Raw genomic sequence first — 13,233 nt, forward strand, 5'->3', positions numbered from 1 at the left:
AAATATAGAAAATAAATAATGTGAAAATGAAGGGGAAAAGATAAAAAACAGACATGGAAAATTAGAATACATTGGGAATTTAAGTACATAACATGGTTTAAAGTGATAAATTACTCTATTATCTCATTCTCTAAGGTGTAAATGTTGTCATCCTTTTCTCCTGCCCCTTTATGGGCGGAGCCACGTGGACACACCTCCCTCTCTCTCTCTTTCAAACACACTCACACACACATTTAGAGTTTCTAACAGAGGAAACACAAACGCAGATGGTCTGTCCCAAAGTCACAGAGGATATTATCACAATGAACGAGAGAATAGAGTTTCATACACAATAATTCTCTCCATCCTCACACTCTGTGTCTGGACTTTATCTGGTCTGATGTCGTGGGGTTGTGGGTTAAAGTATCTCTTCTCTCTGCCTCCCGTTCTCCAGCAGGCAGGCGTCTGCGCTCTCCGACCTCCCGATGACTTCTCGCGGTTAGAGATGGTCCAGCGGCTGGCCAAGGACGGGTATCGGTTCCTTCAGAACCAGAATTACCGGCTCCCTGACCGTTCCACACAGGTAAGACAGAGTCTGGTCTTATATTAGTGTTTGTTGGCATGGTAACAGCAGGTCAGGGGTCACAATATGAGGTCAGGTGTCCGAATCTACCGCGTTGCTGAATGTGAATTTGACATTTGACATTTTGTTGTAAATTAGTGTAACTTTAACCTCATTCATTGAGACTCAGCGTGGCTGGACTTGTTTAACAATCTCTCTCTTTGGCACAGAGTGTGTGTAGCGAGCGTTTGACTGTGTTCAGGGAGTCAGCGGGAGTCCTCGTTTTCCTCTGAAGTGATTCAACTTTTCTCATGACCTATGTCTCTCACAAGCCATGTTCAAATATCTGTGAATGAACCCTCTCTGGTCAAAGAAAACCCATTTGTGTCACTTTCTGTGGTGTTGTGGTTTTCAACCAAACTGTTGGTTTCTACCAACTTATGAAGGATTTCCAATAAAAAAAACGTCTTTGGGAAACTGAAAACTTTACATTTAAATGCCGATGATGTAATAGTTGACAAATAAGGTTGTCAGAGGTGATAATAATTATATATATTTTTTTTAAATTTTTTAAAATCTCGTTTAAAACATGTGTCAAGTTCATTAAAATTTTATCTTTGTGTCCATGTTGGTTTCATAATAAAAAATAAAAAAAATAATAAATTCTAGCATTTTCTGCAAAAAATAAAAATAAATAATAATGACTTTTAAAATGTCATGTGGCGTAACCATTAAGTAAAAGTTATTAAAAATATATACTTTCCTTACACCCATAAATACACTTACACAACTTATTTATTAATGTCGAAAACATTTTCAAAACATATTTATTTTATTTTATTTTATTTTTATAAATATTTTTACAAATATAAATTTTTTATCACGAATATCTTAAAAAATTCTTAGCGTCCTCTATTTGATCTTGAAAAAGTGCCTTTTTCATTATAATGTCAATATTGATGCTGTCAGTCGATGAAAAATTTGAATCGCGATTAATCGCATCAGTTTTGTAGTTAATCGCGATTAATCACAGATTTTGTAAGTGCTGAAATTTGTCACTATATATACTTATTTTCCTGTCAAGATGCATTTATTTCCACTTTAGGAAAGAAAACAAAAAAAACATATAACAATATAATGCTTTATTAACATTTTCCAAACAAAGCCTTTTACAGTATAAAGATAGAAATGCTCTAAAATATCACCAATTCAAGCAACATTAAACGTTCCCAAAGTCTAATTGGGAGTTTGACTGATTGAATTAGTCTCCACATAGGATGCATTTTCACTGCAATGTGCATTAAATCTCTTAAACTCTCATCCTCCACAATATCAATCAGCCGGTAGACTGTGACTATCCGCTTTCATACAGCAATCGTGAAGCTGCGTTCATGATTTGCATCAGTGCGTCAACGCCAGCGCCGCTTTGAACTACATATAAAGTGTTTGTAGACAAACGACAAAATTGTTGACTTGGCAAAAGTTTTTCATATATTCACATATTAAAACATTTGTTTCATTGCTTATTTTTTAAAACTACTAATAATAGAATATTCTGCACAACTCATGCCAACATTTCCTTTTCAAGAATTTATGCTTTTAATGAGATTTTGATTTTGCTTACTGTATCCTGAAGGTTTAAAACACTTGATATTTTTTACTTTAAGCCCCAGAAAAAGTCAGACACAACAACACAGACTCAACCAATGATGTGGGTTGGGGACGGGACTATCTGTTTGTTAGATCAACAGCAGACGGGGCGGATGCAGAAAGATGTTTACATTTTACATTTATGCATTTGGCAGATGCTTTTATCCAAAGTGACTTACAGTGAATTATTACAGGGACAATCCCCCCGGAGCAACCTGGAGTTAAGTGCCTTGCTCAAGGACACAATGGTGGTGGCTGTGGGGATCGAACCAGCAACCTTCTGATTACCAGTTATGTGCTTTAGCCAACTACGCCACCACCACTCCTATGTTTAGTGGTGCAGAAATGATAAACTTCATCTTTAAATATCAAAAGTGTCATATTTTTGTCTTAAAACAGACATTCAGTCGCAGGGTGTGGCAGGGCGGAGGGCGGGGCCGGGTCGTGCTCATACTCACCCGGTCCCTTATCAGGCTAATCAAGCCTCCACAGTCGGCCTTTATCCCTCTCGGAGGCTTGATTAGCCTGATAAGGGACCCGGTGTGTATGATCACGAACCGGCCCCGCCCTCCGCCCTGCCACACAGGGTTAATGTAACAAGTAATGTGGTACATCGCCAAAGTAATGCATGTTCCTTTTATATTAATTTCAATTTAATGACAATTACAATACAAAACTCCTTTGCCTATGATGTAGTCACATAGGTTTGCACAGACCAAGTAACACAATTTCTACACTGCAGGCAACACAATGCACCAAAGCTAATCACCCTTATTATAGTCAACAACATTATCTACATTACATTTACATTTTACATTTATGCATTTGGCAGACGCTTTTATCCAAAGTGACTTACAGTGCACTTATTACAGGGACTAATTCCCCCAGAGCAACCTGGAGTTAAGTGCCTTGCTCAAGGACACAATGGTGGTGGCTATGGGGATCGAACCAGCAACCTTCTGATTACCAGATTACCAGTTATGTGCTTTAGACCACTACACCACCATTCCACATTACAAGTGGCTTGACATCTTTACAGGTGTATATTCAATGCATATAAACAAAATTTGTATGTAGTATTGTGGTAGAGACATGCTTGTCCATAGCAAAAATTCATCTTTTTTTGGTTTTCATTTAGAAACAGAATGTACATTATAATAGCTATTAAAGTTAATAACAATATGATTAAATAATGATTAAAGTAATAAAAGTAGTAATATTTGTATAACATGTATAGGTAAAAATATAGTTATAAGGCAGACAGTGTAGGTTTGAAGAGAGGTAAAACGCTGATCACTATGGTGGAAATTCAAACAACCGTACAGGAGAACTCATAATTCATGTCTGGATTTATGCAGGTGTGCAACAGTCCATAGATGGGCATGTGATTGATCAGTATAGTTTATAATAAGCATATTAATTGTAAACAAAGTGTTACTTTAAAAACGTAACATTTTTGGTCGCCCTTGTTGACCTTGCTGACATTTTCAGACAGTCCCTTAATGCAAATTTCCAATGAATTTGAAATGGCTGTTGGGGTGTTTTAGTCCTGTTGCATTGTTTGGATTCAAGATTGTGGTCTTTCCAGAAAACACGAGAGGTTTCTGCCCAACTTAGAAGGATCTTTCACCCAAAAATGTAATTTCTGTCATCACTTGCTCACCCTCATTTAGTTAAATTAATGCTCATGACGCCATCGGACCGGCTTAAATACGGGACAAATTGTGTCACATATTGATTCGATACAGGAAGCATCAATTCGTCTTTAAATACGGTACGATCCCGCATTTTACGGGACAGGTGGCAACCCAAATGAATAGTTACGCACATATTTGACTGTGATAATGTTCTTCAAATACTTACATTTACATATTTGGCAGACGCTTTTATCCAAAGTGACTTACAGAGCCCTTATTACAGGGACAATCCCCCCCGGAGCAACCTGGAGTTAAGTGTCTTGCTCAAGGACACAATGGTGGTGGCTGTGGGGATTGAACCAGCAACCTTCTGATTACATGATTACCGGTTATGTGCTTTAGACCACTACACCACCACCACTCCATGCTTACAGCTAATTTTAAGTCCAGCACTCTATCAGGTGAGCTACCGCGGAAGCTAATTACACTGGAATAATTGTAAAATGTAGTTATATTTTTTATTTTGGGGTGATTTTTTTTTTCCCCTTTTTCACCCAATTTGGAACGGCCAATTCCCAATGTGCTCTAAGTCCTCGTGGTGGCGTAGTGACTCGCCTCAATCCAGGTGGCGGAGGTTAAATCCCAGCTGCCTCCACTTCTGAGACCATCAACCCACGTATCTTATCACGTGGCTTGTTGAGCGTGTTGCCACGGAGACATAACGCGTGTGGAGGCTTCACGCCCATCCACCGAAGCATCCACGCTCAACTCAGGTTCATCTGATCTGGATCTCTCTCGTAAAATTGAACTCTGAGTCAGAGAAATTACACAATACAGCTCATGTTTGATTTGGACCAAAAAGTTGCATTGTTTAATTTCCCCATAGTTCAGTGCCATTTGGTTGTATCCCAGACTCCGAAGAGGCCTTACGTAAGCCGGGGTCATGCCCAGAGACTCCAAGACTCCAGTGGGTCGATTTCAGAGAGTTCTGCTGACAGTGACAAAAAAAAGCCAATTCCCAAATGCCTGATGGATTAGAGACTCATCCGTCCATCATTTTCCAAAAAAGATCTTCTTGCGCCATTCTAATCAAATAATTTCCAGAGTTATGTAATAGGATTTCCTTCCCCAGAATCCTGTACAATGAGGCAGGGGGTGTGCCATGAGTTGAGGTGGGGTTTTCGAGTTTTAGTCCTGTTGCATTGTTTGGATTCAAGATTGTGTTCTTTCCAGAAAATATGAGAGATTTCTGCCCAACTTTAAATTCTGTCATTACTTACTCACCCTCATGTTGTACACAGTCATGCTAATTGCACATGTGTGCAAGAATGAGAACAATCTGTGCAGAAATGAGAGTCACTCTGTGTGCAGAAACACAGGAAGGGAACATTCAGTGCTTCCTGTTGGAGTGCAATTAAAATATCTCGCCTTTCCTTTTAGCCGACTGGTTTGCGTCAGCAAGCTACTGGGTCTTTCGACGCGTTCTCCACCCATTGTGAGAAAGAACGGCAACCCTTGACCCACTGAGCAGGACAGGTGGAGACCGTTACTTAAACACAAACTCTGTTTCTTTGATCAGTGATAACTGCAGGCTGTTATTGGTAATGCAATAAATAGTGTTTTATATTTCAACACAAATGTTATTCTTTGATTGTGCCCTGTTCTTTCAACTCAAAGCAAATTATTTGGGGGCCTCTAGTTACATTTACATTTAGCCATTTAGCAGAAGCTTTTATCCAAAGAGACATCAAAGCAATTTGTCTTAAAAAAAAAGTCAACAATATCTGCACTGCTAAGTTCAAAGGGGAGCTAGAGAAGTAGAGATTTCAGCAAAAAGTCCTTTGGGGTTTCTTTAGGTTTCATTCTCTCGCATTAATTAAACACTAGATTTGTACATGTTCTTGATGTGAGTGGTTCCCCGTGCAAAAGATGCAACCGTGATGCTGGCCTGTGCATGAGCTCTCAGATATAATTTTTATAATGTGCCATTCTGGGTAGCTCAGAGGTAAAGACGCTGGCAACCACACTTGGAGTTCGCTAGTTTGAATCCAGGGCGTGCCGAGTGACTCCAGCCAGGTCTCCTAAGCAACCAAATTGGCCTGGTTGCTAGGGAGGGTAGAGTCACATGGGGTAACCTCCTCGTGGTCACTATAATGTGGTGGGGCACGTGATGAGTTGAGCGTGGATGCTGCGGTGGATGGTGTGAAGCCTCCACACATGCTATGTCTCCGTGGCAACGCGCTCAACAAGCCACGTGATAAGATACATGGGTTGATGGTCTCAGACACGGAGGCAGCTGGGATTTATCCTCCGGCACCCGGATTGAGGCGAGTCACTATGCCACCACGAGGACTTAGAGTGCATTGGGAATTGGGCGTTCCAATTTGGGTGAAAAAAAATCACCCCAAAATAAAAAATATAACTACATTTTACAACTCTTCAAGCTGATTATGACTTTATAAAGACGTATTTTTTACACTATTGCTCACATACTGCTGTGTTATGATATCGAAACACTTTTACTCTAATGCATCATTTAAAAAAGATACACTTTAACCCTTGTATTACAGACCCACCTATATTTACACACTATTCCAGTGTGATTAGCTTCCGCGTTAGCTCACCTGATAGAGTGCTGGAATTAAAATTAGCTGTAAGCATATATCACTGAAATAAGTGTCATGAGATATCTCACCGGTCTCTGTGAAAGCTCTAGACTTTGAAAACAGCAAACAAATAGTGTGTCCGTGGGCCGTGGGTCTCGGACGCTTTCTGACTATTATATTGCGCGTTCTCATAGTGTTGTCATTGCAGCGAATAATTGAGGCTTAATGCCATATTCTGATTTATAATTGATCAGTTGTGGGCGTTTTTTCACTGCCGTTGCGTTTGATAGCTTTTGGAACATGCTTTGTGTCGGTCTCAACGGTATCAGTGCGGTGTTTTGGAAAGAGGGGGCGTGGCTAAATCAACGGCTCATTCTCGTGGAAGTTAAAAAGGCTAAAATCGCTTACAGCACCTTTAAGACTCAGAAGACCAAGGTTCGAACCCAGTCCAGCATACAACATGACACGTGAGATGAAAGTTTCATAAAAGTGACACAAAACTACACGGTGACTTCAGAAAATTAGCTTTTCATGTCGCATGTGCTGTTAGGACACTAATGGTTAGGTTTAGGTGTTGGTTTAGGCTAAGGATGTCAGTTTTGTTTACCTCTCATTTGCTGTTAGGACACTACCGGCTAGGTTTAGGTTAGGGAGGTACGTTTTACTCTTTAAAACCTCCTGTGGCAGGGCGGAGAGCAGGGGCGGGTCGTGATCCTACACACCCGGTCCCGTATTAGGCTAATTAAGCCTCCGAGAGGGATAAAGGTCGACTGCAGAGGTGTGGGAGAGAGAGACAGCTTACGGACATGTCCGTCATATGTTTGTTTGTCTTTTATGTTTACCAATGAAACTATTATTTATATTGACAAGCCGGTTCTCGCCGCCTCCTTTCCATTGAATATATAACACTGGTGCCGGAACCCGGGAAGGAGGAGGGATACGCCGTAGTAGAGTTCTCGCCACTACTGTCCACCCCAACGGAGCAGCCGCGGCCATCTGCCGGGGGACGAGGAGCCTGGCCGCCTGAAAGAGGACGATAGCCGCCGACCGCGAGGGGAGAAGGGGCTCCTAACCGACCACCTGGAGCGGTCAGGGCCACTGCCAGGGGCGCAGGAGTCGCCTACCGGCCGCTGAAATGCGGCGGGGTTTGAGACCACCGACCGCCTGGAGCGGGAGAACCACTGCCAGGGGCGGGGGAGACCCCTTCTGTTCCCCGAGAACGCGGCGGGGCATTCCGTCTGCCAGGGGCTGGAGGTCTGCCTCTGATGGTCGAGTGGCCGAGGATCAAGCTGCGGCGTATCGGAGAACCGGCTTGACAATATAAATAATAGTTTAATTGGTAAACACACAAACACACACACATGACGGACATGTCCGTAAACTATCTCTCTCTCCCGCACAATCCTCTGCAGTCGACCTTTATCCCTCCCGGAGGCTTAATTAGCCTAATACGGGACCGGGTGTGTAGGATCACGACCCGGCCCCAGCCCCCCAACCTGCCACACCTCCATCTAACATTTACCTTAAAAACCTTGTCTGATTACAACACCGTTTCACTTGCATTTGGAGCCATTCATTGGGCATTTCACTGGGAAACTGCAGCAAAATTTAAATAGAAGTATGTCATTTTTGTTGCCATGCACTTAACGTCACTTAATGTTCGTGAGGTCAGGCTTCAAAGAAATAACTAACGCTATCATCTAACATTTATGCAAACACAGTTTTTACCCTCCTGAAATGTGATTTTGCACGTATGGAAAAACATTGCCAAAGTTGCGATTAAAATCACAATCGCAATATCGTGATTTTTGGTGCATAATGGACAGCCCTGTCAGAATGTTACCCTGCGTCGGCATTCCCTTTCAATGCATCTTTTGTCCATACAATGAATGTGAGTGGCGACTCAGGCTAGCATTCTGCTGAATATTTCCTTATGTACTCCACAGAAGACAGTAAGTTATATGGGTTTGGAACAATATAAGTAAAATCTTCGGTTTTGCGTGAGCTATCCCTTTAATGTCTAATGCAACTTTGTCTTGTTTGGTATGGAAATACTAATTCTGTTACCATTGTCATGCTGGAATACCCATCCAGACCCATGGCAGAGGGAAGGAGGTTCTCACCCAAGATTTGACGGTACATGGCCTCGTCCATCGTCCCTTTGATGCGGTGAAGCTGTCCTGTCCCCTTAGCAGAAAAACACCCCCAAAGCATAATGTTTCCACCTCCATGTTTGACGGTGGGGATGGTGTTCTTGGGGTCATAGGCGGCATTCCTCCTCCTCCAAACACGGCGAGTTGAGCTGATGCCAAAGAGCTCGATTTCACACTTTCACCCAGTTCTCCTCTGAGTCATTCAGATGTTCATTGGCAAACTTCAGATGGGCCTGTACATGTGCTTTGTACATTGCGGGCGCTGTTGGATTTCAGTCCTTCACGCCGTGTTACCAATTGTTTTCTTGGTGACTACGGTCCCAGCTGCCTTGAGATCAATGACCAGATCCTCCCGTGTCGTTCTGGGACGATTCCTCACCGTTCTCATCATCATTGCAACTCCACGTGGTGGAGCCCCAGACCGAGGGAGATTGACAGTTCTTTTGTGTTTCTTCCATTGACGAATAATCGCACCAACTGTTGTCACCTTCTCACCAAGCTGCTTGGCGATGGTCTTGTAGCCCATTCCAGCCTTGTGTAGATCTACAATCTTGTCCCTGACATCCTTGGACAGCGCTTTGGTCTTGGCCATGGTGGAGAGTTTGGGATCTGATTGATTGATTGCTTCTGTGAACAGGTGTCTTTTATACAGGTAACAAGCTGAGATTAGGAGGACTCCCTTTAAGAGTGTGTCCTAATCTCAGCTCGTTACCTGTATAAAAGACACCTGGGAGCCAGAAGTCTCTGATTGAGAGGGGGTTGAATACTTATTTCCCTCATTAAAATGCAATTCGGTTTATAAAATTTTTGACATGTTGTTATTCTGTCTCGCACTGTTCAAATTAACCTACCATTGAAATTATAGACTGATCATTTGTTTGTCAGTGGGCAAACGTACAAAATCAGCAGGGGATCAAATACTTTTTTCCCTCGCTGTATAGTCAGCTGGTTATTATCGCAAAATTAACCCCTTCACGATGGTATAATGGCTATACATTATTCCTTATGGAGCAGACCTACAATCTATCAATGGTCGTGATTATATAAGGCTTTTGTGTTGCAACTTCAGGCTAAGTTCGTTACCACAGCCAAGTTGTGTGTGTGTGTGTGTGTGTGTGTGTGTGTGTGTGTTTAATTGACATTTATATATGGCCTGTTCACAGTGGTGTTAGTTTTTTTCGCATAAGTGCAGTAGTACTCCCCAGAGAGACCCGTGTTGATTTTGGAAAGACTCGAGAGAAATATGGCTGCCGCAGATACACTGTTTGTTATCATCTGCATCGCTAACATTTTCCCCAGCAGCATTTGGGACTCCGTTTATTAATGTAGGTGTTTTTCTCTGGCTTTACATAACTACAGTAAAATCATATGAATGTTTCCGTCTGGCTGCTTTTTATCAACACATTTGCAGGGAGGAGTACAGTAGGCTTGATTAACGCTGATCTGATAGCAACGTTTGTTTTGGAATGTTCGGGAGCTGTTGTGGGAATGTTTGGGAAGCATTCCATGTTTGTTCCGGTCAGATGGGAGACTATTTTTGGAATGCTGAGGAGTTTTTTTGGGCTGTGAACTCTGTTAAGTAACAGCGAAACATTTACATTTACATTTATGCATTTGGCAGAGGCTTTTATCCAAAGCGACTTACAGTGCACTTATTACAGGGAGCAACCTGGAGTTAAGTGCCTTGCTCAAGGACACAATGGTGGTGGCTGTGGGGTTCGAACCAGTGTCCTTCTGATTACCAGTTATGTGCTTAGACCACTACACCACCACCACTCACCGCGAAACCAAGTAGGTTGTCTGCTGTTGTGTCAGAGTTCACCCTGTGACCTTAATTAAGAGGTTAAGGGTTGTCGTTTTCCGGGCCCCTTCCGGGCATCCGAACATGTGCACTTTCCCTTTAAGTTCCTTGAGGTTAAATTGTGCTTGTTTAAAGACCCCATAAATTAAATTAAATTAAATTCAAATAACATTTCTGTTGCTTTTAGGCAATGTCTGTTATCTTTACTACTATATGTTAATAAAATTCGCTTTAAAAAGTGCTTTAAGCTATTTTTTTAATGGAAAGGTATGGAAAATGTTTTACTACTCCATGAAAGATTTTAATGAAATAAATGTCCTGAGATATCTCACTGGTCTCCGTGATAGATCTAGACTGTAAAAAAGTCCTGTTATTTAAAAAAAAAACTAGCAGCTGTGGTTGCCAGAATAATTATGTAAAAATGTAAACAACTTTGCAGAACAACCTGTAAATTTTACAATTAAAAACTGTAGTAATTTACAAAAAAGAGGCATTTTAAACCAGTAAAAATAAAGTAAAATTAGCATGAACAGCTGCACTGTAAAACAAAAATCCTGTTAATTTGTTGTTAGATTTACAGTTAAAAAAATGTCACACTGTAAAAAAGAAATCCAGTTAAATTTACAGTAAAAAAGTCACACTGTAAATAATAAATCCTGTTAAATTTACAGTAAACAAATGTGAAACTGTAAAAATAAATCCTGTTAAATTTACAGTAAAAAAATACACACTAAAAAATAAATCCTGTTAAATTTAGAGTAAAAAAGTCACACTGTAAAAAATGCATCTTGTTAAATTTACAGTAAAAAATTTCACACTGTAAAAAAAAAATCTTGTTAAATTTACTGTAAAAAATGTCACACTCTAAAAAAGAAATCCTGTTAAATTTACAGTAAACAAATGTCACACTGTAAAAAAGAAATCCCGTTAAAGTTACAGTAAAAAAATGTGAAACTGTAAAAAGAAATCCTGTTAAATTTACAGTAAAAAAATGTGAAACTGTAAAAAGAAATCCTGTTAAATTTACAGTAAACAAATGTCACACTGTAAAAACAAATCCTATTAAATTTACCTTAAAAAAAATTCACACTAAAAAATAAATCCTGTTAAATTTACAGTAAAAAATTTAAAAAATGTCACACTGTAAAAAAGAAATCCTGTTAAATTTACAGTAAAAAATGTCACACTGTAAAAAAGAAATCCTGTATAATTTACAGTAAAAAAATGTCACACTGTAAAAAAGAAATTCTGTTAAATTTACAGTAAACAAATGTCACACTGTAAAAAATAAATCCTGTTAAATTTACCGTAAACAAATGTCACACTGTAAAAAATAAATCTAGTTAAATTTACAGTAAAAATGTCACACTGTAAAAAATAAGTCCTGTTAAATTTACAGTAAACAAATGTCACACTGTAAAAAATAATCCTGTTAAATTTACAGTAAACAAATGTCACACTGTAAAAAAGAAATCCTGTATAATTTACAGTAAAAAAATGTCACACTGTAAAAAAGAAATCCTGTTAAATTTACAGTAAACAAATGTCACACTGTAAAAAATAAATCCTGTTAAATTTACCGTAAACAAATGTCACACTGTAAAAAATAAATCTAGTTAAATTTACAGTAAAAATGTCACACTGTAAAAAATAAGTCCTGTTAAATTTACAGTAAACAAATGTCACACTGTAAAAAATAATCCTGTTAAATTTACCGTAAACAAATGTCACACTGTAAAAAAGAAATCCAGTTAAATTTACAGTAAAAATGTCACACTGTAAAAAATAAGTCCTGTTAAATTTACCGTAAACAAATGTCACACTGTAAAAAATAAATCTAGTTAAATTTACAGTAAAAAATGTCACACTCTAAAAAAGAAATACCGTTAAAGTTACAGTAAAAACTGGCAGCTGTGGTTGCCAGAATGTTACTGTAAAAAATACGGTAACCACGTTGCAGGCTTTACGGAATGTAATTTTGATGCCTGACTATTTATACGGTGCATTACCGTAGTTTATATTATTTGTCAGGGTAACACATGGGAAATAAAAATTATGCAATAAACTACATCAAATATAACACAGAACACTCCAATGTACGTAACTCATATTTAAAATAAGAAGAAACTATTCCCATAAAATATAATGAAATGTGAATTTTGGGAACGCCCGGTTACTGTTTTTTATCATAATTGTACATGTACTCTCTTGTTAAACATAATATACATTTTTACCGTTAATTATACGGGAAAATCATACTTTTTACCATAAAACTACATGTATTGTCTTTTTAAATATGAAAATGTTTCTCGTATATTTTAAGGTAACTACTCGTTAACCAATTTACTTTTTTTTAATGTACCATTTTTACTTCATAACAGTTGTCTGTTGAGGGCGCTATTTTGCTGCTGTTGTTTTTGACAACCGTTTCGGCACGATGTCGGACCCAATAAAGCTCATTTGGTAATTTTGGAGTGTGAGGTTTTGGGAATGTATTTGTAAGACAGTCTATTAACTTGGAACCTATTACAACCTCTGTAATGTAATACAGTATATGTGATATATCATATAATATCATTTTAATAACAGTGTTTGAATGATAAATCATGCAAGTCAATTCATTGACCCCAGCGACGTTTTAATGCAAAGTGTGGACTTTTCAGACGGTCCCTTATGCTACGTACTCACATATCCAATGAATATTAAACTTATATTAACTTTTTGGCATCCGAGCTGTTTAAGTACAGGACAGATGACTTAATCTCTAAATACAGGACGATCCTGTATTATACGGGACAGGTGGCAAGTCTTTATCGAATTCTTCCACTACATCCGACAAAAGTAC

General features: G+C 39.2%; 1 protein-coding gene across 1 annotated transcript in view; it reads left to right on the forward strand.

Moving 5' to 3' along the window:
* Nucleotides 1-13,233, forward strand: part of rapgef5a (Rap guanine nucleotide exchange factor (GEF) 5a) — a 92,439-nt gene that overhangs the window by 42,271 nt on the left and 36,935 nt on the right. The window contains 1 exon segment of the mRNA XM_052092770.1: nt 434-562. Coding sequence (XP_051948730.1) covers nt 434-562 — 129 coding nt within the window.

Source organism: Xyrauchen texanus, chromosome 26 (assembly GCF_025860055.1).
Source record: "Xyrauchen texanus isolate HMW12.3.18 chromosome 26, RBS_HiC_50CHRs, whole genome shotgun sequence".
Taxonomy (NCBI): domain Eukaryota; kingdom Metazoa; phylum Chordata; class Actinopteri; order Cypriniformes; family Catostomidae; genus Xyrauchen; species Xyrauchen texanus.